Source organism: Camelina sativa, chromosome 20 (assembly GCF_000633955.1).
Source record: "Camelina sativa cultivar DH55 chromosome 20, Cs, whole genome shotgun sequence".
Lineage (NCBI taxonomy): Eukaryota > Viridiplantae > Streptophyta > Magnoliopsida > Brassicales > Brassicaceae > Camelina > Camelina sativa.
The window spans coordinates 1,352,849-1,375,402 of record NC_025704.1 but is presented as its reverse complement, the minus strand read 5'-3'; the positions used below and the strand labels follow the sequence as shown (position 1 = coordinate 1,375,402).

The 22,554-nt window shown below is 33.0% G+C and overlaps 2 protein-coding genes, 1 non-coding gene and 1 pseudogene across 3 annotated transcripts; 1 reads left to right on the top strand and 3 right to left on the bottom strand.

The window, feature by feature from the left end:
• Window positions 6,745-8,449, bottom strand: LOC104768562 (putative homeobox-leucine zipper protein ATHB-51). The gene is made up of 3 exons (XM_010492569.2): window positions 8,123-8,449; window positions 7,142-7,503; window positions 6,745-7,013 (listed from the first exon to the last, which is right to left on the bottom strand). The coding sequence occupies exons 1-3, from the start codon at window positions 8,241-8,243 to the stop codon at window positions 6,786-6,788; spliced, it is 711 nt and encodes a 236-aa protein (XP_010490871.1). The 5' UTR covers window positions 8,244-8,449; the 3' UTR covers window positions 6,745-6,785.
• Window positions 12,392-14,394, top strand: LOC104768561 (annotated as a pseudogene).
• On the bottom strand, window positions 14,545-14,617 carry TRNAR-UCU. The gene has a single exon. It is a non-coding gene; the product is annotated as a tRNA-Arg (tRNA).
• Window positions 14,862-17,306, bottom strand: LOC104768560 (probable 3-deoxy-D-manno-octulosonic acid transferase, mitochondrial). Its single transcript, XM_010492567.2, has 11 exons — window positions 17,071-17,306; window positions 16,890-16,983; window positions 16,752-16,794; window positions 16,544-16,666; window positions 16,338-16,457; window positions 16,174-16,252; window positions 15,967-16,074; window positions 15,726-15,823; window positions 15,530-15,623; window positions 15,323-15,442; window positions 14,862-15,242 (listed from the first exon to the last, which is right to left on the bottom strand). Exons 1-11 carry the CDS (start codon window positions 17,261-17,263, stop codon window positions 15,001-15,003), a joined length of 1,314 nt encoding a protein of 437 aa, XP_010490869.1. The 5' UTR covers window positions 17,264-17,306; the 3' UTR covers window positions 14,862-15,000.

The window sequence follows — 22,554 nt, the reverse complement described above, 5'->3', positions numbered from 1 at the left end:
TGGTTCTTTAAATACGTATTGTAAATTAATCAATTCGTTTTATCCAGTTCGATTTGAAGCTTCATAAAAAAAAAAAATAAAAAAAAATAGTGATACCAATTTAATTATACTTTTGAAAAAGTTACTCGAAGTTGGTGTGTAAAACTAAAGCGTACATTTTATTTGATCGGGTTTACCAAGCCTGGGGCTCAAGTTCACCGACTAGTCCAAATTATAGTAACTACTAACGATGTGGGTTTATCTCCTTCTCTGCCTCTGCCATTATGTATAATTTGCCTTGTGAATTACCATTAATTAACTTATCTGTTCTATAGGGATTCACGTATTGCGTCTGATTGGACTTTCAAAATAATCGTACAAGTTCTCTTACTCCTCTCTCCAAGATCAGCAACAACTACTAAGAGTAAGGCTGTGGTGGCCAACAAGAATTAGAACCAACCATCGCCATCAGACTATTGTATTCACTATTAATACCCCCTTCGGCGATTTGGTTGATGATGTTCATCATCAAACCTTGATCTCTTAGTATTATAGCTCTCAGTCTCGTCAAAATAAAACAAATCTTCTGTTGTATAATAAAACAAATTAAACGGCAAAATACTTCAAAGAAAACGCAGAAGTTCTGAATTAATGACAGTAAAAGACAATAAATATACAAAGATATTAAGATATATGTAGCTAGAAGCGTCGATAGATATACAAAGAGAAAGAGACATATATTTTGTCTTACTTGGACGCCATCGACTCATCGTTCATCATACCGTAGATTGATATATCTGTTGAATCTAACGGTCAAACTTGAATTCTTTTTTTTTCTTTCTTTCTTAACGGTCGTTTGAGACAGATGGTTTAACGTAAATTAGTGTGTGATCGTGGTTAGTAGAATTTGAAATTGTAAGTGCTATTGAACGTTTTATTAAAATTGGTACAATGGTAAATCCGTATATGATTGAAACATGAGACGGTCGCAAAATAATCATGACTATGTGTTAATTACTTAAAGGGTGTAAAACACTAACACTATGATGACTATGAGTATTAAAATAGTATTACACGTTTATTATTTATATTGAATTTTTTTGTGAAATGATACTATAGCTAGTATACACATATTTTTAACTACCAAAATTTTTAAATAAACAAACAGTCAGACAGAAACTCTCTTAAAAAGTCCATTTATTTTGTTGTATATAATATACACGCACATAACTATATATAATAGATTATAATTAGAAGATAGATACACGAACAAAGAAATAAATGAGTTTTATTACAAGTTTGAGCCAACCTACAGACTGTTTCGTATAATTTGGAAACCATGTAGAAAAATTAAGATCAGAATTCTTAGGAAACTTAGGATTCCAAGTCATATATAAAAGTTCCAGAGTTTTTCTCAAAAAATAATGGAATGGCAAAATTCTGCATTAAGGCACCAATTCTATACTTACGGAAAGGGTCATAGAATCATCAAAGGGTAAAGCATTATCTTAGCTAGTGGATTAGTTATACTAGAAAGCTCTTCTAAACTTGAAATCCTTGATCAGTTACATAAATCTACTTGTGGACTTTTAACATTCGATTACCACCGGCCGTTGTTTAAGACTTGGAAATATTAATGTAGTAATTGGAAGAAAATTGAACACGTACTGATACAAAATTTGATTTGGATTTGTAAGTTTATGTACTAGTTGATAGAGGTTCAGGTATCAATAGTCAAAGTCAAGCTTAAAATAAGTGAAATGGTCCCCCAAGAAAACTCCATTAAAAAAAAACTGACAACATGGTTCACCACCCCTCCTTATGGTATAATATAAATTTGCCTCCATTTTTACCCAAAGATATTTTTCTTCTTGTTTTGTCTAATAATATATATATACACGCACCACCGAACATTCACAAAAATTTATATTATAATGCAATAAGGTTTGTCACTATTGGTAAGTCCATACAGACATATGTGCAGTAAACTGAGAGGCCAAAATCTATGGTGTATATGTATGTATATGTGCAGTAACATGAAAAAGCATAAAGCTAACTTTGAAAGCAACCTTTGAAAGATAAGAATCAGCACAAATAGCCATGTAGATCGTCTATATATATAAAGAGTTAAGAATGTAAAGTATGTAACCGATCGATAAAAGCAACAAAGAAATAAATTATAGTCAATAAATCATTTTGAAACCAACCAAAAAAAACAAAGAAAATATATTGAAAGAAGTTCCAGTTACTAATAAGCATCAGCAAATCGTACATATACATGAAAAAAAAAAAAGACAAAAATACTTGTCTCGTGTGCAGTTGATATGACAACGATTCTCCTATTGTATTTGTAGTATATTATGAGTGTTATCTAAAATTGCGTCTTCAAAAACAATTGGATATATTTTCCTCATCGGAGATTAATTGCGAGCTAAATTAGCACACTTTCTGGTTCCATATTAGCATCCTGAATATCATTAGTTTATTATAGCTGTGAAAAAATGAGTTTTGGCTGATTCAGGACATTATATATGTTTGTTACTGTCTCTTACGTTTTGAAGATTATATATGCTTTATAAATATGATGAACTGTTCAATTTTCTAATACTTAACTAGTTCATAGAGCCGAATTAATGATAGTATAAGAAACGACAAAATAACATTTTCAGATGATACAGTCATTTAAATGAATTATAAATACTCATATAAGACCTTTTAACAGAGTCTTCTGATGCATGCATTATACAGAGAAGGAAGACAGAACGAAAAACTCAGATATTCAGAATCAGGAGAATCCATCCGTTATTATTGTTTTCTAGAACTATTCAGAAATAAATTCATCATTTAGAAGAAAAAAAAATGGTTCTTTAAATACGTATTGTAAATTAATCAATTCGTTTTATCCAGTTCGATTTGAAGCTTCATAAAAAAAAAAAATAAAAAAAAATAGTGATACCAATTTAATTATACTTTTGAAAAAGTTACTCGAAGTTGGTGTGTAAAACTAAAGCGTACATTTTATTTGATCGGGTTTACCAAGCCTGGGGCTCAAGTTCACCGACTAGTCCAAATTATAGTAACTACTAACGATGTGGGTTTATCTCCTTCTCTGCCTCTGCCATTATGTATAATTTGCCTTGTGAATTACCATTAATTAACTTATCTGTTCTATAGGGATTCACGTATTGCGTCTGATTGGACTTTCAAAATAATCGTACAAGTTCTCTTACTCCTCTCTCCAAGATCAGCAACAACTACTAAGAGTAAGGCTGTGGTGGCCAACAAGAATTAGAACCAACCATCGCCATCAGACTATTGTATTCACTATTAATACCCCCTTCGGCGATTTGGTTGATGATGTTCATCATCAAACCTTGATCTCTTAGTATTATAGCTCTCAGTCTCGTCAAAATAAAACAAATCTTCTGTTGTATAATAAAACAAATTAAACGGCAAAATACTTCAAAGAAAACGCAGAAGTTCTGAATTAATGACAGTAAAAGACAATAAATGGCTGAAATAAATAGTGGCAAATTATTTGACCTGAAACATAATTTTTTATTGAAAAATTACTATGTTGCAGAAATTACTGAGTTTCATATTATAAATTTATTCATGTTTCAGAAAAGACCATCATCAAAACAAGTTTTTTTGTAACTTTTTGATGTTTACCAAAAATAAAAATATGTTTAAAACATGTTTCTCGATCCCTTTGTTTAACAACACATATTTTTCATATTTGGCGAAAAATTGTAGTATTTCTTTATAATTTTAAGTGGTAAAGGTGGAATCACACATAAATCAGATATAAGAAATTAGACGTGTTTTTTTTTTTCTTCGACCTTTTGTAATTCTTATAAGTTATAACATAAACCTATAGCTACATTAATCTGTGCTTATATAACATAAACCTACATTTTGGTGAATATGAATTATAAAAACCTTACCCCACATATTACAAATTTACAACCAAGCCGCAGTGAGATAGGACGATCAAACATGAGTTTGATTAAAACAACTAAACGAATACATCTACGTAAATTGGTGTGGTATATATATGTGTGCACATACCTCCGTAAGGATTATAACTGAAGCTGCAGAGCGAGTTAGAGAAGTTAGACTCCTGCCATGCATGACGATGGTATGGAATCAAATCTCTTGGTTTGTACGTTGCTCGTCATAGACCATTCCATTTCCTTCACAAGAAGACACGAGATCAGAAGATTAGAAATGAATAAACTTCACCGTGACGAAGAAACGAAATATAGAATTTATGGTTTTGTTGGAACATACGATTGATCACTAGAGGCGTGACCAAGAAGTCTGGTCTTCTATATACACACTTTGTTTTTTGTAGATGCGACAAAGTGTGAGAGCATGCACTAAAGAAGAGATGAAATATATATAGAAGGAGTAAAGGAGATATAGAGATAGAGGTAGCTAGATATGGATAGTGAAAAAAAAGAGAGTATAGTGTCACATTTTGTCTCACTTGCTCGTCATCGCTGATCATTTCCCTAGCATTTACGTATGTTGATATGTTTGTTGAATCTTACGGTCATAACTTAATTTTTGTTTGTTGTGTTTACTTATATCGGTCTTCTGTTACAAGCAAACAATGATTGCAGCGCAAGTTATGGTGTATTGTGGTTGCTAATAATTTGCAAATATAAGCGTATTTGGATGGTTAATTAATAAGATTTCTATATATTATTGAAGTAGATAATATTTTGCAAAAGAAAACCAGACTAGTGCACATATGTCAACTCAAATGGGTGAAATCCTATACGATGCAGTTCGTCTAGCTAAACTTGAAATCATTAGCAGTGACAGGATTTTAAGTGTGGGGTTCTAACATTTTAATCACCACCTCAATTTGAGTGAACATCAAAGACATGAGAGTGTATAAATGTAGGTGAAAAGAAAATTGACTCAACACTGATAGTAAAATATTATTAGATGAAGATTTGTAAAATGATGTAATTAATATTAGCCAGGTGGGGGTATTAATGGTCAAAGACTCAAAGTCAAGTTTAAAATAAGTGCAATGGTCCAAGAACTCCATAAGAAAACAGAAAGAAAGAAAAAAAGTAAAAAACTGACAACATGGTTCCCCCATATATTGGGTCGTCATATAGAAGAAATATGCTTTCATTTTCAGCCCTAATTTTTATTTTGTTCGTTTTTTTGTCTTATGGGTCACCCTCATTCACCGTATAAAAAATCCACACAAAAAAAAAAGTTTATATGATGATGCAATAAAATTTGTCACTACTGGTAAACTGTGTGTTCAGTAACCTGAAAGGCCAAAAGATACGGTAAAGATATCTATGTGCGTGCAGTAACATGAGAAAGCAAAAAAAGCTATATTTGAAAGAGACTTCACACAAAACAGCGAAGTCGATCATCTATATGACGTATTTAAGATTGATATATAGTAATTGCATCAAATGAAACCAAAAGAGAAAGAAAAAAAAAATTAAGAAGTTAAGTACCAAATTAGGACTTCCAAATATTAAGCATCAGCAAATTGATATATTGAAAGAAAAATTAATTGAGACTTGCAGCATAAGACAACAATTCTACTATTGAATTTGTAGAAAGTTTTGTTGATGTAAAAAAATTGCAGATATCTAAAATGTGTGTGATCTTGAAATATTTTTTTGCTATTTTAAGGATTATAGATGTGAAAGAACACGAGTATTGGTTGATTCAGGAAAGTACGTGCAAAGGAATGGTTATCTACTTCATAGGATTGATTAATTAAGAGCCTTTTAAACGACAAAATAAACTGTTTGATATGAGATGCGGTCAAAGAAATTTTAATTAATTTAAACTGCTATTGACAGAGAGTCTGCAAGGAAGACAGAAGTTAAAAAGTCAGAAATTTTAGATGCGGTGAATCGATCCGATCAGGACAATCCATGAGTACGTTGCTATTGTCTTTTTTTTTTTTGGAACTTTTCTACATTAGAATAGAATATAGTTTAGATTGGATGGTTTAGATAAACCGGACAGATTACACTTTGTATCTGTACCAAACCAAAACCCTCTAGAGAATTAATTTCATTACTACTTGCAGTAAATTCGGATACTATAGTTATTCAAAAGTTACTCGAAGTTGGTTTGTGAAATTGGTTCAAATTTAATCCGGTCGTTTTTATTTGGTAGGCTCATGTTCACTGGCTCTTTGACTAGGCCCAAACAGGGCCCAAACAGAAACAATAGAATGACAGCTTCGTAATATGTCTGAGCCCAACAGATGAAGGTACCACCTCAACACTCTTTCACCAAGAACAGAGAGGGACACAGTCAATATTAACTTATCAATATGGTTTGATTTTCATTTAACATGCTTTATCCTTTGATTTTTACAATCTTTCCATAAATTCATTCGACAACATTGTTCTGTGACATTAAGGAATGTTCCAAAAGCCAAGAAGCTAGAACACACATGGCAACGTACGTCTGGTTTCTTCATTTTTTTCGGTTCATAGACAGTTTTGAGTGTTCGTAGTAGTTGATTAACAAGCCTGACTCAACAATGTTCAGATTCAACTTCGCATCCAAATTATATGGTTGTGTTTGAAACAGAGAGGAACACGTTCTATTTATGTTGTAAGATCGTACAATGGGGGGACAAGCTTGTCTTCGTCGAACACTACTCAAAGTCCTAGTCTAAAGCTCTATTTTTACTCATACTCTCTCTCCCTCTCTCTCTCTCTCTCTCTCTCTCTCTCTCTCTCTCTCTCTCTCTCTCTCTCTCCTTCTCTTCCCCCTGTCTCCCAAAGATAAGCAATAGCCTATCACGGGTAAGATGACCAGCCAGAGGAAGCTGCCATCATTGGATTGTTGTACTGCTCTGTACCATAGATTTGATGCCCTATGCTGTTCAGATTCTCTGTTCTTGGATGAGCTACCACCATCGATGGAAGCTCCGCCGTGTCTTCCTCACTGGAAACTTTGATGGTCCCGGTAGAGATTGGCTTCTTGATCAGACCTTGCTCTCTTAGTATAGCTCTCAGCTTCTTCACCTGAAGTCACCAGTCCAATTTTGTTAGGGGCAGTCTGATAAAATCAAGAACTAAAGGGATTAAAAAAAATATGACTATAGTTAATTTAGGCCCCATGATTTTAAAATAGTACAATATGGTACACAGACCTCCTCATGTAACATCTGCTTCTCTCTAGAAACGACGTCGTACTCTTGTCTAAGCGAGTCGTACAACTGCTCGAGCTGCTTCGCCTTCCAGCGTGCACGGCGGTTCTGGAACCAAACCGCTATCTGACGTGGCTGCAGACCGAGCTCTCGCGACAGCTTCACCTTCCTGTCTGAATCCAGTTTGATCTCTTCTTGAAAACTCCGTTCAAGTGAAGCTAATTGTCCACTCGTTAGTCTCTTCTTCTTTATCATCATCTCGTTGTTGTTGTTCGGAAATCGGTACGCATTCATGATCTTTTCTGGTTCCGGTACAGCAATAACCGGTCCGGTTTGTGTATCCGCAGGCGGCGTGTATAAATTTCCTGATGTAATGTATGTAACACACAACAAAAACTTTATAATATCAAACATATATAAAAAAAAAATGTACAACAATAATAAAAAAAAAAAATTACTTTCCGTGAGTAAGAGAAATATAGTTATGTCCGCAACCATTTTCTTAGAGGGAACTGAACTACCATCCCAATCGAATCTCTCAACTTTTCAAAAGTGACGTTTTAACTTTTTGCATTTGGATCCCAAGGAAGAAAAAAAAATTGGGATCCCAAGAAAAATAAAAAAAAAACTTAATTTATAAAATTGTCTAGACTGAAGATAAAGAATATCTTAACTTCTCATCAGAAAAGTACATTTTTAGATGACATATCCCAAGGTTTTTGGAATGAACGTCATAAAACGTGAGTCTCTTTTGCAAAATTTGTGATTCTTTCATCATTCACAACAACATTAAGCAAACAAAAAACTTAAGACAACTTATTATTTAGATGAAAACTTAATTAAGGACACTTGATATAGTGTGGGAAAATAAGGTTTTCAAAGTTCATGGATTTGTCAAACGTGGAATTAAACGGACACCACACTGTGTAAGAAAACGAAAGCATCTACGTATATACTTGGTATTAGTATGACGTGTGAATATACCTGCGTACGGATCGAAGCCGAAGCTGTGGAGTGAGTTAAAAGAACTAGACTCCGGCGCCCATGGCGGTGGCATAAAAGCAACTCTCACGTTTTCTACGTTGCTCGTCGTTGACCACTCCATCTCTTTTCTTTCTTTTATAAACTCTTGTGAATATCTTAATATATAGAAGAATGTATGAGAGGTGGTTACAAAAGAAAGAAAGTTATAGGATCTCACATAATGGATGGATAAAGTAAAGAAAAGAAAACTAGGGTTTTATTGGACCACAAGAGAAGGGTAAGAGAGGCGTGACAAGAAGTTTCTTCTTCTATATACTTTGTCTTTTGGAGGTGCAACAAAGTGTGAGAGCACGCAGTGTTCGCACCAATACACACATATATATATATAGGGATATGTATCTATAGAGGGAGATATATAGAGGTAGTGATAGAGACAGAGTGAAATTGTCTGTGTTGTGTGAGGATTTTTTCACCTAATAAGGGAGCAACCCAACAGTGCCTTTTGTTTCGGAATTTAAAGATTGAAAAGGAAAGTGTGATATAATTTTGTCTCATTTGCACATCATCAATCATCATCCATCGTCTCTCTAACATTAAATATAGGTTGATATATTTTGTTGTATCCAAGGGTCAAACTTGGAATTTTAAATTATTAGATATGTAGCATTAGCATCAATGCATCATGACAAGTTATCTTCTATGTCAATAACTCAATATTATCGTTGCGTTATACTTGGGAATTTTTTAAAATAACCATACAAAGTGTAGTAGTTAACTAGTTTCTATGTTACAATTTACAAAGTTAGCAAGACAATGAGAACCAACCAAGACAATGCCGAAATGTCGGACAGGCCATTTGCTTATTTTTATTTTAAGGTTAGAGGGGTTTTTGAAAACGGAAATTTGCATGTTTTTTGAGAAAAAAATCAAAAATCTTGAACGTGTGTGAATGCACCAAATTATTTCCTTGTAAACCAATAAATGGTAAATCAAAATCGGCATGGATTAACTTTATGTTTGACGGATTTTCTAAACTTGGAACTTTTTAACATTTACATAAATCTACTTGTGGGCTTTTTTACATTTAAACCACCGTCTTAATTGACTGAAATTTTTAGACATGTAAACATAAATGTAGTTGAAAAGAAAAATTTATATAAATTTTTTAAATTTGATGTATTAGGTAGGGGGTACGTATATGTCAAAGTTAAGCTTAAATAAGTGAAAGAGAAAGAGTGAAACGAAATTAATGGTCCCCCAAAACTCCATTAAAACTGACAATGTGGTTCCCCCCTTCTTTGGTTATGCCTTCATTCTTGGTCCTAAGATTTTCAGTTATTGTTTTGTCTTATATATACACACCGTCTAAATCAATTTATGTGTATGAGAAAATTAATATGCAAAAGGTTTTGGCACTAGTGGCAAGTCCATACCAATGTATATGTGCAGTAGTAACCTGTATAGAGTATATATAGGGTGAGGCCAAAAGCTATCTTTGAAAGCTAAGAATCAACACAGTTACACAGAGAGCTAAGTAGATCATCTATATATAAAGAGTCTGATACGACCAATAAAAGCCAAAGCAAAGAAGAAGTTTGAAAACTAAGTCTCATTGTCCTCATCTACTGTGTAGTCTCTTCTTTCTCTCTTTACCCCCACATTCTTTTATTAACTTGCAGTTCTACACACAATCTCTCTCTCTCTCTCTCTCTCTCTCTCTCTCTCTCTCTCTCTCTCTCTCNTTACCCCCACATTCTTTTATTAACTTGCAGTTCTACACACACAATCTCTCTCTCTGTCTCTCTCATATTCAATTGCTACTTAACAAATTGTTGATGTAAATAGTGTAAGAGAGAGAAGGATAGAGGGAGGGGAAAGGAATCTTTTTCTATGTTAAAAGTAGATAGGGTTTGAACAGATTGATGATAAGTAAAGAGATTTAAAACTAACGACAGTAAAAAGGGAAGCTTTTAGGGCCTAAACCCTTGAAAGAGACGAGACATCACAATTTTCATAGTTTTTTTTTTCTCTGAGAGATGTTGATGGGTTTCGATGATTGCATTCATTGTAAAGGATCCGTTTGATAACAACATCTCATACTCTCTTTTTTTCAATCTATATTATTCAAATTTCACNGCTACTTAACAAATTGTTGATGTAAATAGTGTAAGAGAGAGAAGGATAGAGGGAGGGGAAAGGAATCTTTTTCTATGTTAAAAGTAGATAGGGTTTGAACAGATTGATGATAAGTATAATGAGATTTAAAACAGATTGATGATAAGTATAATGAGATTTAAAACTAACGACAGTAAAAAGGGAAGCTTTTAGGGCCTAAACCCTTGAAAGAGATGAGACATCACAATTTTCATAGTTTTTTCTTTTCTTTGAGAGATGTTGATGGGTTTCGATGATTGCATTCATTGTAAAGGATCCGTTTGATAACAACATCTCATACTCTCTCTTTTTTTTCAATCTATATTATTCAAATTTCACTATTTTAGCCAACACCCTACATAAAAAGTCTTTGATATGGACCAAAAATAACGTGTTTTATAGGTTTTATTTATAAATTGGGTTTGGTTTATTTATATGTTTTCGTGTACATTCGCCAATATGGCAATATATAGTCGATTTGTATACTCAAAATAACTAAAATTAAGACCCATCAAAATAACTTATAATAAAATCAACATTCAGCATGAAACTCCAGTTCTTTCCTATCCATTTTGTCTTAATTAATCTACTCGTTATTATGAAATGATCGCCACAGTCATTCCAATTCCTTTTATGCATGTGTTATAAATATGTCACATATGAAAACATATAGTAATGAAATATCTATTCAGAATTTCATACACACATCTTTATTTGAATAGAGCAATGAAGCTTTAGTGTTATTAACTTCTCCATATAGTAGATAATGTTAAGAACCAGGAGGTAATTAATTGGGTTCATGATAAATGATTTCACAAGATCAGTACTTAAAGCCTTTTGACAACAAAATAAGTCACTGTCAAAAAAAGTTAAATAATATTCCGCATAAAAAAAAACTTTTAACAGAGTCTCATGCATGCATTAGAATTAGAAGAAGATAAAAAATGAGAGAGACAGAACTAAAAAAAAAAGACTCAGATATTGAGGAGAATCCAACCCGTACCAGCTAACAACTACATTCTCTGCATGTTATTGTTCTTTGAGATTTTTTTTTTTTTCCAGAAATAATTTAATTAGTTTAAATTATTAATTTTCATTATTCATAGACGATTTCTGCAGATAGGCGACAAAATTAACAAAATAAAAAGACGATTTCATATATAAGTATATGTTTAGATCCATCAGTTACTAAGATCGGTAATCAAGAAAAAGGTCCCCCCTTCTTGGAGGAGCTAAACTTTTTTACTTGTCACATTATAAATAAGTGATAAGATCTTATGCAACAATAAAATTCAAAATATTTATATATTATATATAGAGATATAATTGAACATTACTTACTGTAAATATATAAAAAAGGGTGAATTACACATTGACTTGTTTTTCTTTTGGTTTGGTTGGATTAAAGTAATTAATTTACTACCCCCTCATATAGGCTAGATATATATAACAACAGTAATAATATTGTTTACACCATCATTAAATAACGGTAGAACTGAAAAGGGTAAAAAAATATTGTGAAGAATTAAGCCTATAGAATAGATGGATGATATAACAGTGAAGGTTAAAGTTTTGTAACAGTTTTCAATTCTTTGTAAATACATAACAGTTAAATCCCGCCGTTAAAGTCAGACACTAAACAAGGTCGCTGTGCAAATTTATTGTGTGTAGAAATTTTACCAGACATAAATAGTAACAACAAAGGTAAACAAGGTCCATAAGACTAAACCCCACTTATACATTGTAAATTTATTAATAAAGTCACCAACAATTTATACTTATTTCCTTAATTTTCTTCAACTAAACTCTGTTTTTGTTTTTCTTTCCTTTCTCTAACTATAACTATGTAACTAGTTTCATGATTTAAACAATTCTATATTTATTATTTGTAATTTCATACGCATATGACTAACTAAATCAAATTTTAAAAAAGTTATTTTTTTTAATAAATTAAAATTTTATTTTTGATTTTATATACATGTGTGGTTTATCGATATAATAATTAAAACGTGACTAACTTTTATGTGTGCTAATTTTATCGTAATTTTTATTATTTTTTAGAGTTTTTTTTTTTGTTAATTGGATTCATCCATCTTCCTCTGTACGCTTCTCGCTTTAAAATTGAACTCTTCACTGTTCATAACGATCCCATTGCTGAGAGACTTGAGAGTGACGAATTGAGAATCTTGTAGATAAGATGAAGATGAGACCGAAATCGATTCTGGTTAGGTCTTCGCGCAAGTCTCCTGATCCATCTCTCGCTTCGCCTCCGGTAACCCTATTTCTCCACCCCCTTCGTCTCTGTTTGCTTTCTCGGAACTCGGAATAGTCTTCTTTAGAATCCGGAAAATTAGGGATTTATGGTTTTCGTGATGCAGCGACATGACTAATTTCGTTGTATTCGTGTTGTTGTGGTGCTTAATTTTGAATCTGTAGCTCGCAAAAATTAGGTTGATGGAATTGTGTATAATTTTTCATCTCACAGGATGATGAAGCTACCACACACTGTGATACAGATGATGTTGAGATTGTTCGAAATACTTTTGATGAAAGAGATGTGCCACACAAGAAGCGTCATTGTCTTGGTACAACAAGTGAGACTACTGATAGAGGAGGAGGAGTATCCGTAGAGCCACCGGTGCTGAACTTGGAGGCTTGTATTGTATGTGAAGTTGCAGACGAGAGGGTATCCCGTTGTTGTGGGATTGATTGTCTTCTTTCGTTTCACGGGGAGTGTTTGTATACTGATTTGGGTACTAGTAGTAGTGAGGATCTTGCGAATCCTTTTTGTCCTTATTGCTGGCTTAAGATTCTTGCGGTGAAATCAAAAACATTGAAAGAGAAGACTGTTGAGGCGGAAAAGGCGGTGTTTAGGTATTTAGATAAAGAGGTGAAAAGTAGGGTTGAGGATGGTTTTGATATGTCAAGAGGTGAGAAGACGCCATTGATTGAGGAAACCGATCAATTAGATGATGATCAAGGGAAAGTAGGTACTGATAAAGTGACGGATGAGGTTGTTGGAGCATCAGAGGAGGAAGAGAGGGTAGCTACAGAAAACGTTCAAGACGCTGAGAATGACCAAACAGCTAAAGATCTAACTAGAGTCAGAACAGGTGCAGGGCAAAAACTAGATGTGCTACCTTTTTTGTCTATGCAAGAATCGTTTTCAGGGAAAGAACAGGACCAGGTTAAACAGAATGAGAAGCAAAGGAGAAGAAGACGGATAGAGGTTGGAGCATCAGAGGAGGAAGAGAGAGTAGCTACAGAAAACTTTCAAGACGCTGAGAATGACAAGAATGGCGAAGATCAAACTAGAGTCAGAACAGTTGCAGGGCAAAAAGTAGATGTTTCTCCTTTTTTTTCTACGCAACAATCGTCTTCAGGGAAAGAACAGGGCCAGGTCAAACAGAATGAGAAGCGAATAAGAAGAAGAGGGATAGAATTGAATACTATCGATCGTGAAATGTCAATTAAGGGATCAAGTGACGAACGAAATGGAGACGATGATATTGAGCAGGCAACTTCGTCGGCTCAAGTAACCTCCCCGTCAGGGAATATGAAGAACCTTAGTTGTGGCTAACTCAAAGACAGTGAGGTTGTTCCTTTTTCTTTCATTCACTGGAACATCAAGAGTTTCATTTCCACCTAAATTTTAGAAAGTTACATCATGAATTGCAGGGACATATCTTTCTTTAAGAAGGATCAGAGAAGGAGGCTATTTTGGACGTTTGAAGAAGAAGAGATGCTAAAGGTATATAATAACATACACTAGCTGTATTTTCATGAATTGGAGGAGAATTGTTGTTGATATATGTGTTTGGCTTAGGTCGGAGTGGAGAAATTTGCAGCAGAAGCAAAGAAGAACATGCCTTGGAGGAAAATTCTGGAAATGGGAGAGAAGGTGTTCCACGAAACACGTACTCCAGCTGATCTCAAGGACAAATGGAGGAACATGGTTAAAATGAACAAGGCAGCACTCTAATTCCTATCAATCAATCAATAGTTAGTGTGACTCATTTTGGAGATGAAGCCAGACTTCGTGAAGTAATGTGGGGTTGAGCTGTATTATATAGACAAAAGTTCCTCCTTTACAAGAACTGGCTTCTACTTTTTGTGCATCTTTCGACTGTTCGACATCTTTAGATTATCAATCAGTATATATGGTTCAAAGTTCGAACGTGTCTGTGTTTAAAAAAAAAAAAAGTAGAAAGTAAAATCTGAAAAGAACCTTGACAGAATTTTAAAAACAAAATAAAGGGAAATATAAACACACCCGGTGGGACTCGAACCCACAATCGCTTGATTAGAAGTCAAACGCTTTATCCATTAGGCCACGGGTGCTTTGTTGGTGAGGTACAGAAACAATTTTATAAATCACTTCTTTAGTCATGGTCCATGGAAGGAGCAATCTTTCTTTTCAACTCGCCAGTTTCCTAACCGCTCGAGTGTTTCGAGCGCTGCTGCAATGTACTGTGTCTTCTCTCGTATGATGTTTCTATTGTACTTTTACAAAAAAAACTATGTACACACTTTGTAGAGGCTTTGTTTTTGCTAATCAAATTTGACTTCTCGAGCCAATTCAAAATTTGCATTCAATGTGATTGCTTGATTTACTTCTCCAATTCTCATATATATTATACAAATTTTCATGAACTGCATTGTGTATAACACACAACAATTAACTCTAACTGAATTCGTTTGTATACATAACTAGCCACACTAACTTATAATTTCCCTCTAAAAATATGGAGATTGAGAAGATTCCAGATGTTAGTGATAATGCAGCCTGATAGGGATTCATAAACTTCTTTAGAAGCTCTCTGATGTGTTTCCAAGATCTCAGGGTTACTCAGGAGCAAGTCGACAGCTTCTTTGAGCTCTAGTTTTGTTGAGACCTGTGTCACTGATAAGGGGTTCGACTGCTTCATCGCCTTCACCATGTGAGAGAAATGCCCAACATGACAACCTAATCAAAGATTCCATGAATGCTGAGATAAAGTAGAGAGACAATATATTATAGTATACTAGCACCTTATCATTGAGCACCTGTAATAATGGCGCAGCCTGCGGCAGCTGCTTCAGACAAGTTATGACCAGTTAATCCCGGGATGAAAGAGCCTCCAATGACAGCTATTGGCGCTACACTATAGAATTCTCTTAGTTCACCTAAAGAAAACAAGCAGACACAGATTGGGTTCTTGAAGAAAATAAAGGGACTAGCACTAGGAAGATATAAAGTAGCGAAACCCAAACCTAGTGTATCCACCACATATATATTCGTCTTCCCTGATGTAAGCTTTTCATTTTGAGACCTTAGAGCTACACTTTGGCCATCTTTCCGCAGTTTCTACAGAAGGAGCTAGGGACAATGAAATGCGATTCACCAAAAAGATCAACCTTTACTAAGCCAATACTAAGAATGTAAGCTGAAGGCGGTTTTGGTACATACATGAGCAATCTGTTGGCCATGATGTGGATGCCGAGGCGCAATTATGACAACAGAGCCCGGATGTGATTCGAGAAGCATGTTGTGAACTCCTAAAATGACTGCACACAACACTTTGATCATCAATTTTAAGCAATGTAAAGAACAACAGAAGAATGTAAGCCATATTTATGCGACTGCAAATCCACACGCAAGTCGAAGAGGGTAAATGGTTACGCTACATATTAGTTAGGACATACAGTACCTTCTTCTTCGCCTTTATGTAATGAAGATGCAATCCAGACCTTCGTTTCTGAGAGTTCTACTTTTAGATCTCTTATACTTTCAGATGTTCCATGGAACTTGTTTACCACTGGAAGAAAAAGAAGTAGGATCTAAGAAGCAGAACATAATGGGTTGCACATAATATCTAATATTTGAATATCGTCAAGGCATAAGTGGACTACAATACCGTATTTTAAGTCACCCGAATAATTGATGACAAAGGGTGGCGCATGCAGCAGCTGGAAATGTATACCCTGCAGGTTGCTCTGTAACATTTGAGGCAAATAGTTTTAATACAATCAGGTAAGATTAAGAAATGACTTACTGAAGGTAGCATACATTGATACATACCAGTGGGGCTATCAATGAGAACTTAGATAGCAACAAGGACACCAGCGGTAGTAAGAGCGGACTAGACCATCGTTTAAAGGATTTAGTAGACATCCGAGCGTTCAATAATGCCAACGGAATCTGAGATAACGGAAACACAATATTCATTTATCCGTGCACAAGTTATCACCTCCATATCATAAACAACGAGAAGGGTGAAGAATTACATAAAGTCCTGCAGCAGCCATGATGAGATTAGGCCACAGTTCATTCTCCATAATGATAATCGCATTTGGTTTCCAATGGCCAAGGAATCTATCAATAGCCACAGGTGTATCCAATGGTGCAAACTGGCCCAAATTTTGAAACTTTCAGAACATAAATAAAAACTTCAGAGTTCCCTTACATATATCATCATACAAAATCAAAACATACCTGATGTAACACACCAATGGGAAGTTGCTTCTTAATCACTTCACTGCAACCAAAAAAAGATTGAAAGAAACCAAAATTACAAAAGACAAAAACTTTGAAATTTTCAACTTTAGCTTTTATATAACAAATGTGTCATACAATGCAGATACAGTCGTCGTCGTCATTAGAATAGTCAAATCTGGCTTTAGTTCATTGCAGCGTCTGATTACAGGAATTGCAGCCATTCCTTCACCTGAGAGACACTCAAAAACAACAAAAACCCTAATTTCTTGATTCGGAGACGTAACTGCAATAAGAGCATTGAAGTAATTTAAATCACCTAAAGAGACGGCGTGAAACCAGATGAGCGATCCCGGCGGACGTACGGCGGAGGGATGACCTAAACGCTCCGGCCAACGGCGACAATGCTCTAGTCCCCGGAGTCCGCGCCACCGTATATGGAGGTGAACTAAAGGCGAGACACCGTAGGTTAACGCTCTGTATAATCTGTACACTAACACTCCGAGCTCCATCGCGTCTCCGGCACCGACCGACGAAAGCTCCCTTCTCTTCACCGTAGGCAGTGAGTGGCGTCGCCGTTTTCTAATGAGGCCTTAAGCCCATTATTATTAAGCCCAATATAACCAAGCTATGGCCCAACTAGTATAAAACCACTTTGAACGCAGATTAATAATACGAGGGTAAAAAGAACGTTCTGATACATTACTTGTTGGACTGATGTTAAGATTCTTAAAACATGTTAGATTATGAACAGATTAATTTTTTACTTTAAGAAAAAGAGACAGCACTGACAGTAATAATTTAAAAGTTTAACTGTGGAATCGTTAGATACGAAGAATATACCATGCAGCCTTTTTTTTTCACTTGTTAAGGAGGATACTTTAAATTTGACAAACATAAATTGTTCAGTGCAAAATGTGTTAAGAAGGAATAACTTTGATAACAAGTTTAAGCTTCTTCCCACGTGCCATGTTGCTTGCCAGTGAGCTTTATTTCATTATCTGTCCGATTGATTAATCTCGTCGATAAACTAGTATCCGTTCGAAATTATAGTCTAGCTACATTTATATTTGTAGACTTACAGTTCTTATTCCCTCACGTAGCTAGACATACCAAGAAATACGAAATAATAACGAATGTAGACATGCAAGCAGCGATTTTTTAAAAAAAAAAAATCTTAAGAGCCATTAAAAAACGTTGTTAAACATTTGGTTGTTATTTATCGTGGAGCCATAAAAAAAATCCGTTATAAAAACGCAATTTGGTTGCAGTAAACGCAGTTCTGGTCAGCTAATGTATACTGTATATATATACTCCTTTTTTAAGTATAATGAAGACCAATATTTTGGAAAGATTATTTGATTAATTGACGTAAGAACAAATAATTTATAGTATAATGTCAAAGATGGCTATAGTTTTGTCAAAAGCGGTAAAAGAAATTAATTTATGAATTATGATATTCCAACTAACTAAAAGTTAGTACATATTTATTTTTAAGAAAAATAAAAACTCGAGACCTAGGAAATTTCCCGTTACACAAATATAAATATAAAAGCAAAATTAGTAAATGAAACAAGGAAATGGAAGTAGGTGAGAAATAGAGTGATGAAGACTTGGTCTTGAAGACTAAGGTGTGGTGTCTCCTTCGCCACTGGAGCCAAATTGTACACATCAACTTGGTGGTTCGCATTGAACTTAACCATACTCCAATGATGGCTTCTCGAAATTTTCCATATATAGTGTAGTGCACGCACACATATTGAGATAGGATATAATTGAACTTCTTTTTATGTTTTTATTCATGGTAATCTAGAGCTTTTGATGCTAATATGATCTATGTAGATTAGATAGAGAGTTCTTTTTCCCCAATGATTGCAGTATGGACGGCAGGTATCTTTGCACAATTGCACACTAATCAGCTCATCAAATATATTAATTTTACCAAATCTGAGTAACATCACAACCGCTAGTGACTGACTACTTCAGCGTACTACTAGTTACTTGTGTCCAAAGTTGAGTATTTTTTTTGGGTGTGTTTTGGCTATACCGTGAATAAATGTCAGTTTAAATGTCTAGACCGTTTTGACAAAAAATCGATAGCACAAAAAAGCAACAAACAAAAATTAGAAATGGAAAAAGAAAGTTTGTTTGGTGTGGTTCTTTGCCGCTTTAAGAATCAATCATATATTTATTTATTTATCTAAAAGAATATATAGGTTAATCACAGAATTTTGATTTCAAATAACCATTCATTTAAAAACATTTCAAAGAATTTTTAAACATATAATTAAGAGGTTTCAACAACCCCTTCTCATCTTTTAAAAGGGGAAGAAAATACTTTTTTTTTTAACTATGAAATTCGACTGATACGTAATTTAATGTAAATACGCATAAAAATGTGCATGTGTGTATATATATGCCGACAAATAAAGGTTGAAAGAACACTCTAAAATAAATAGAGACAGAGAGGAGAGTATCAGTGCCAAAGTAGATAGGATATCAAATTATATATGATATATATGTTATGGACATTGGATCCCACCAGTTAGTTCCTGAATTATGTTTTCTACAAAACTTGATTGATTCTTTGAATATATTTTTCTTTTTTATTATATCTAAAGTAACAAAGATACCCATATATTTTGATTTTTTTTTTTAACTGAAAGACTAATATTTGTAGACTTTTTCTTTTGAAAAATGAATATTCTATTTGTAAACACAACTTTGTTCCTTATGAGTTGGGTACGTTCATTGGGAAATACATCTCTAAACTTTTCTCGACAAACTTCATATGATCAGTGTAGCTTTCCAGATTAGTGAACTAGTGGATCATAGTTTGTTCTTTAAATTAATTTTAATTTTGGTGGGATAAGTTTTTATATGATATATTTCTTCTTCTTTTTGGACGAAGCTATAAGGTATAATTGTCAGTAATCCCACAGCCAAGCAGTGTATATAAAGAGTTAAAAGTCCATATGTTGCTTTGTCCGTGGGTACTCCTGTCTTTATTTATTTTTCATTTTTGCTTTGGTGCTCCATTTGATCTAATGATCAATTTGATTATATGATAAATTTTACATAATATCTTTTTTCTTTTTTGTTGATCTATGCATGCCTAGTGGAAACATTTGCTCTTAGATCACACTCATATAATAATGCTATTGCTACTGATATATGTGGTTAGTTTTCTGTATATATATATAATTTTGCTAAATCGACATGTAAAATTTTTGATATAAAAATGAAAGGAAAATAATGTTCAGATTCAGAATTATTGAAAATGATGAAACAAGAAAAGAATAGTGACAAATGTGAGTGAAATAAGCAAAGTCCAACTGTAAGAACCCATGTGGTATTTGGTCCTTATACATTATGTTAACTTGCATGGCACTGCATGTTACTTTGCTGGCTGCATGCAACATATGTAGTGCTATTTTATTTTCTCCAATTATCTATTTTTTCAATTAATTGATTCGTATTTTTCATTATTATATTGTACCTCTGCACACAATTTTTATTACTGTTTAAGTTACCATGATAATATATAGGTATAACAAACTCATGTGTGTCATCATACATACTTGTTTCACAGTCAAAGAAATCAAAGCCAATATGGCAAAGATAAATTTATTTTTATGTAGTTAGAGAATGGCAGTAGCAAATCGAAACTAACAAAGATGCGGTAAGAGAAAATATTGGTAATTTAGTATGTGATGTTTAAATTATACTACTACTATGAGTTTAGTTATCACTAGTATGTAGTAATGGTTAACTCACGTTTTGTTTAGAGATCAACAAATATTATATGTTATGTTGGATAATTGTCTTGGAATGTGTTCTCACATGACATGCCAACTAAATACAGACTTTAATTTGTCAATTTATTAATTTAATTACTGATTATAACAGGAAATTGCCAATAACAAGTAGTCACACAAAAATATCAAAATTACAAGATTCCAAACTATTTAAAATTTCAATTTGATATTTTGGTACTGTACCGACAGAAAATGAATCATTCCGTATGAAGTATCTTCATAAACTGAAATGTTTGTTAGGGTGTTGTAATGTCAGTGATGGACGACACTGTCCGAAATAATAATTAATTAGTTTAACCAACTTTCAAAGGATGGATTTAATTCAGTGTAATCAAAGAGATATTTTCAAAACACCACATTTAAAAGGAAAATTATCACAAACAAAAACAAAATTTAGATTTTAACTAAGCCTTTATGAATTACTAGTTTTACGAATAACTGACTAAAACTGATGTTATTTTTTTTGGAAAATAAAATAGTGGAAAAATTTTCAAAAATTAATATATATTCATGTTCAGCAATTTACTCATGAATAAAAGTTGTAAATTCTAAAAAAAATGGATATCAGAATTCATATCCATATATAAGAAACAACTAATCAAATCAATCGAAGACATGGATTTAACTCAGAGTAACCGAAAAGATATTTTCAAAACACCACATTTAAAAAGAAAATTATCACAAACAAAAAAGTTTAGATTTTAATTAAACCTTTATGAATTACTATTTTTACGAAGAACAGACTAAAACTGATGTTATTTTTTTGGAAAATAAAATAGTAGAAAAATTTTCAAAAAGTAATATGTATCCATGTTCAACAATTTACACATGAACAAAAGTTGTAAATTCTAAAAAAAATGGATATCAGGATTCAGATCCATATGTAAGAAACAGCTAATCAAACCAATCGAAGAGATGGATTTAATTCAGTTAATCGAAGAGATATTTTCAAAACACCACATTTGAAAAAAAAATTATCACAAACAAAAAATTAGATTTTAATTAAGCCTTTATGAGTTACTAGTTTTACGAAAAACTAACTAAAACCAGCAATTTACTCATGAACAAATAGTTTGCTAAAAAAAAAAAAAAAAAAAAAAAAAAAAAAAAAAAAAAAAAAAAAAAAAAAAAAAAAAAAAAAAAAAAAAAAANTGTAAATTCTAAAAAAAATGCATATCAAGATTCAGATCTATATGTAAGAAACAACTAATCAAACCAATCGAATCAAAGATATGTCTAAATTATACAGATCTTTGTTAACCAAAAAAAATTGGATAACAAATACTCTTTATGTTCCTAATAGATTGATGTTTTAGGATTTTTTTTTGCTTCTAAAACATTGATATTGTACATTTAGAAATTTTAAATTATTTTTTTTATTTTTTATTTTTATTTTTTTGCAACATGTTAAATTATCTAATCTAAGGTTTTTATTTTCTCTTTTTACCAAAAAATGATTATAAATTAATTTATAAATAAAACTGCAATTTATAAATAAAACTTCAATAAAACAAAGAGAGTTTTTTTAATAACTACAACGAATGGTATGCAAATGTAAGAGGATTACTAAAAGTAATGACAGTCTAAGTTCTAACAGTCAACTTAAGCTGTTGGACGGTCGGTCTTTATCTTCCATTACAGCTATGTGTTTCATCTTATCACTGTTTTTAGAAATGATCGAAATCCATTTATTTTTTAATCACTTTAATTTAAAATTTCTTGTTTTCGCATTATCTTAAATTAGAATTTTACGAAGAGTAAAAATGATTGATGATCGAAGTCGAAACGTCGTGCTTCGAAGTTTATGAAAGAATTGACTTTTAGTATACTTTAATTAAAAAATTGACTTTAAAACAAACGGAAAACTTTATATTTATTTATGATACTTAATTAGAAAATAACAAATTGGACCGTCGGTGGGATGTAAAGCATCATGGCAAATTAGCATCAAACAAATGTGCCTAGTTTTTTTTTTTTTTTTTTTT

Bases quoted from the DNA above. Each gene is read 5' to 3' on its own strand.
- LOC104768562 (XM_010492569.2), bottom strand. From the start codon at position 8,243: ATGGAGTGGTCAACGACGAGCAACGTAGAAAACGTGAGAGTTGCTTTT. The intron at 7,504-8,122 runs GTATATTCACAC...ACATTACATCAG, and splicing joins CGGCTTCGATCCGTACGCAG to GAAATTTATACACGCCGCCT. The intron at 7,014-7,141 runs GTCTGTGTACCA...TGGTGACTTCAG, and splicing joins AGCAGATGTTACATGAGGAG to GTGAAGAAGCTGAGAGCTAT.
- LOC104768560 (XM_010492567.2), bottom strand. From the start codon at position 17,263: ATGGAGCTCGGAGTGTTAGTGTACAGATTATACAGAGCGTTAACCTAC. The intron at 16,253-16,337 runs GTATGTATCAAT...CAAATGTTACAG, and splicing joins TCTCATTGATAGCCCCACTG to AGCAACCTGCAGGGTATACA. The intron at 15,624-15,725 runs GTATGTACCAAA...CTCCTTCTGTAG, and splicing joins ATGGCCAACAGATTGCTCAT to AAACTGCGGAAAGATGGCCA.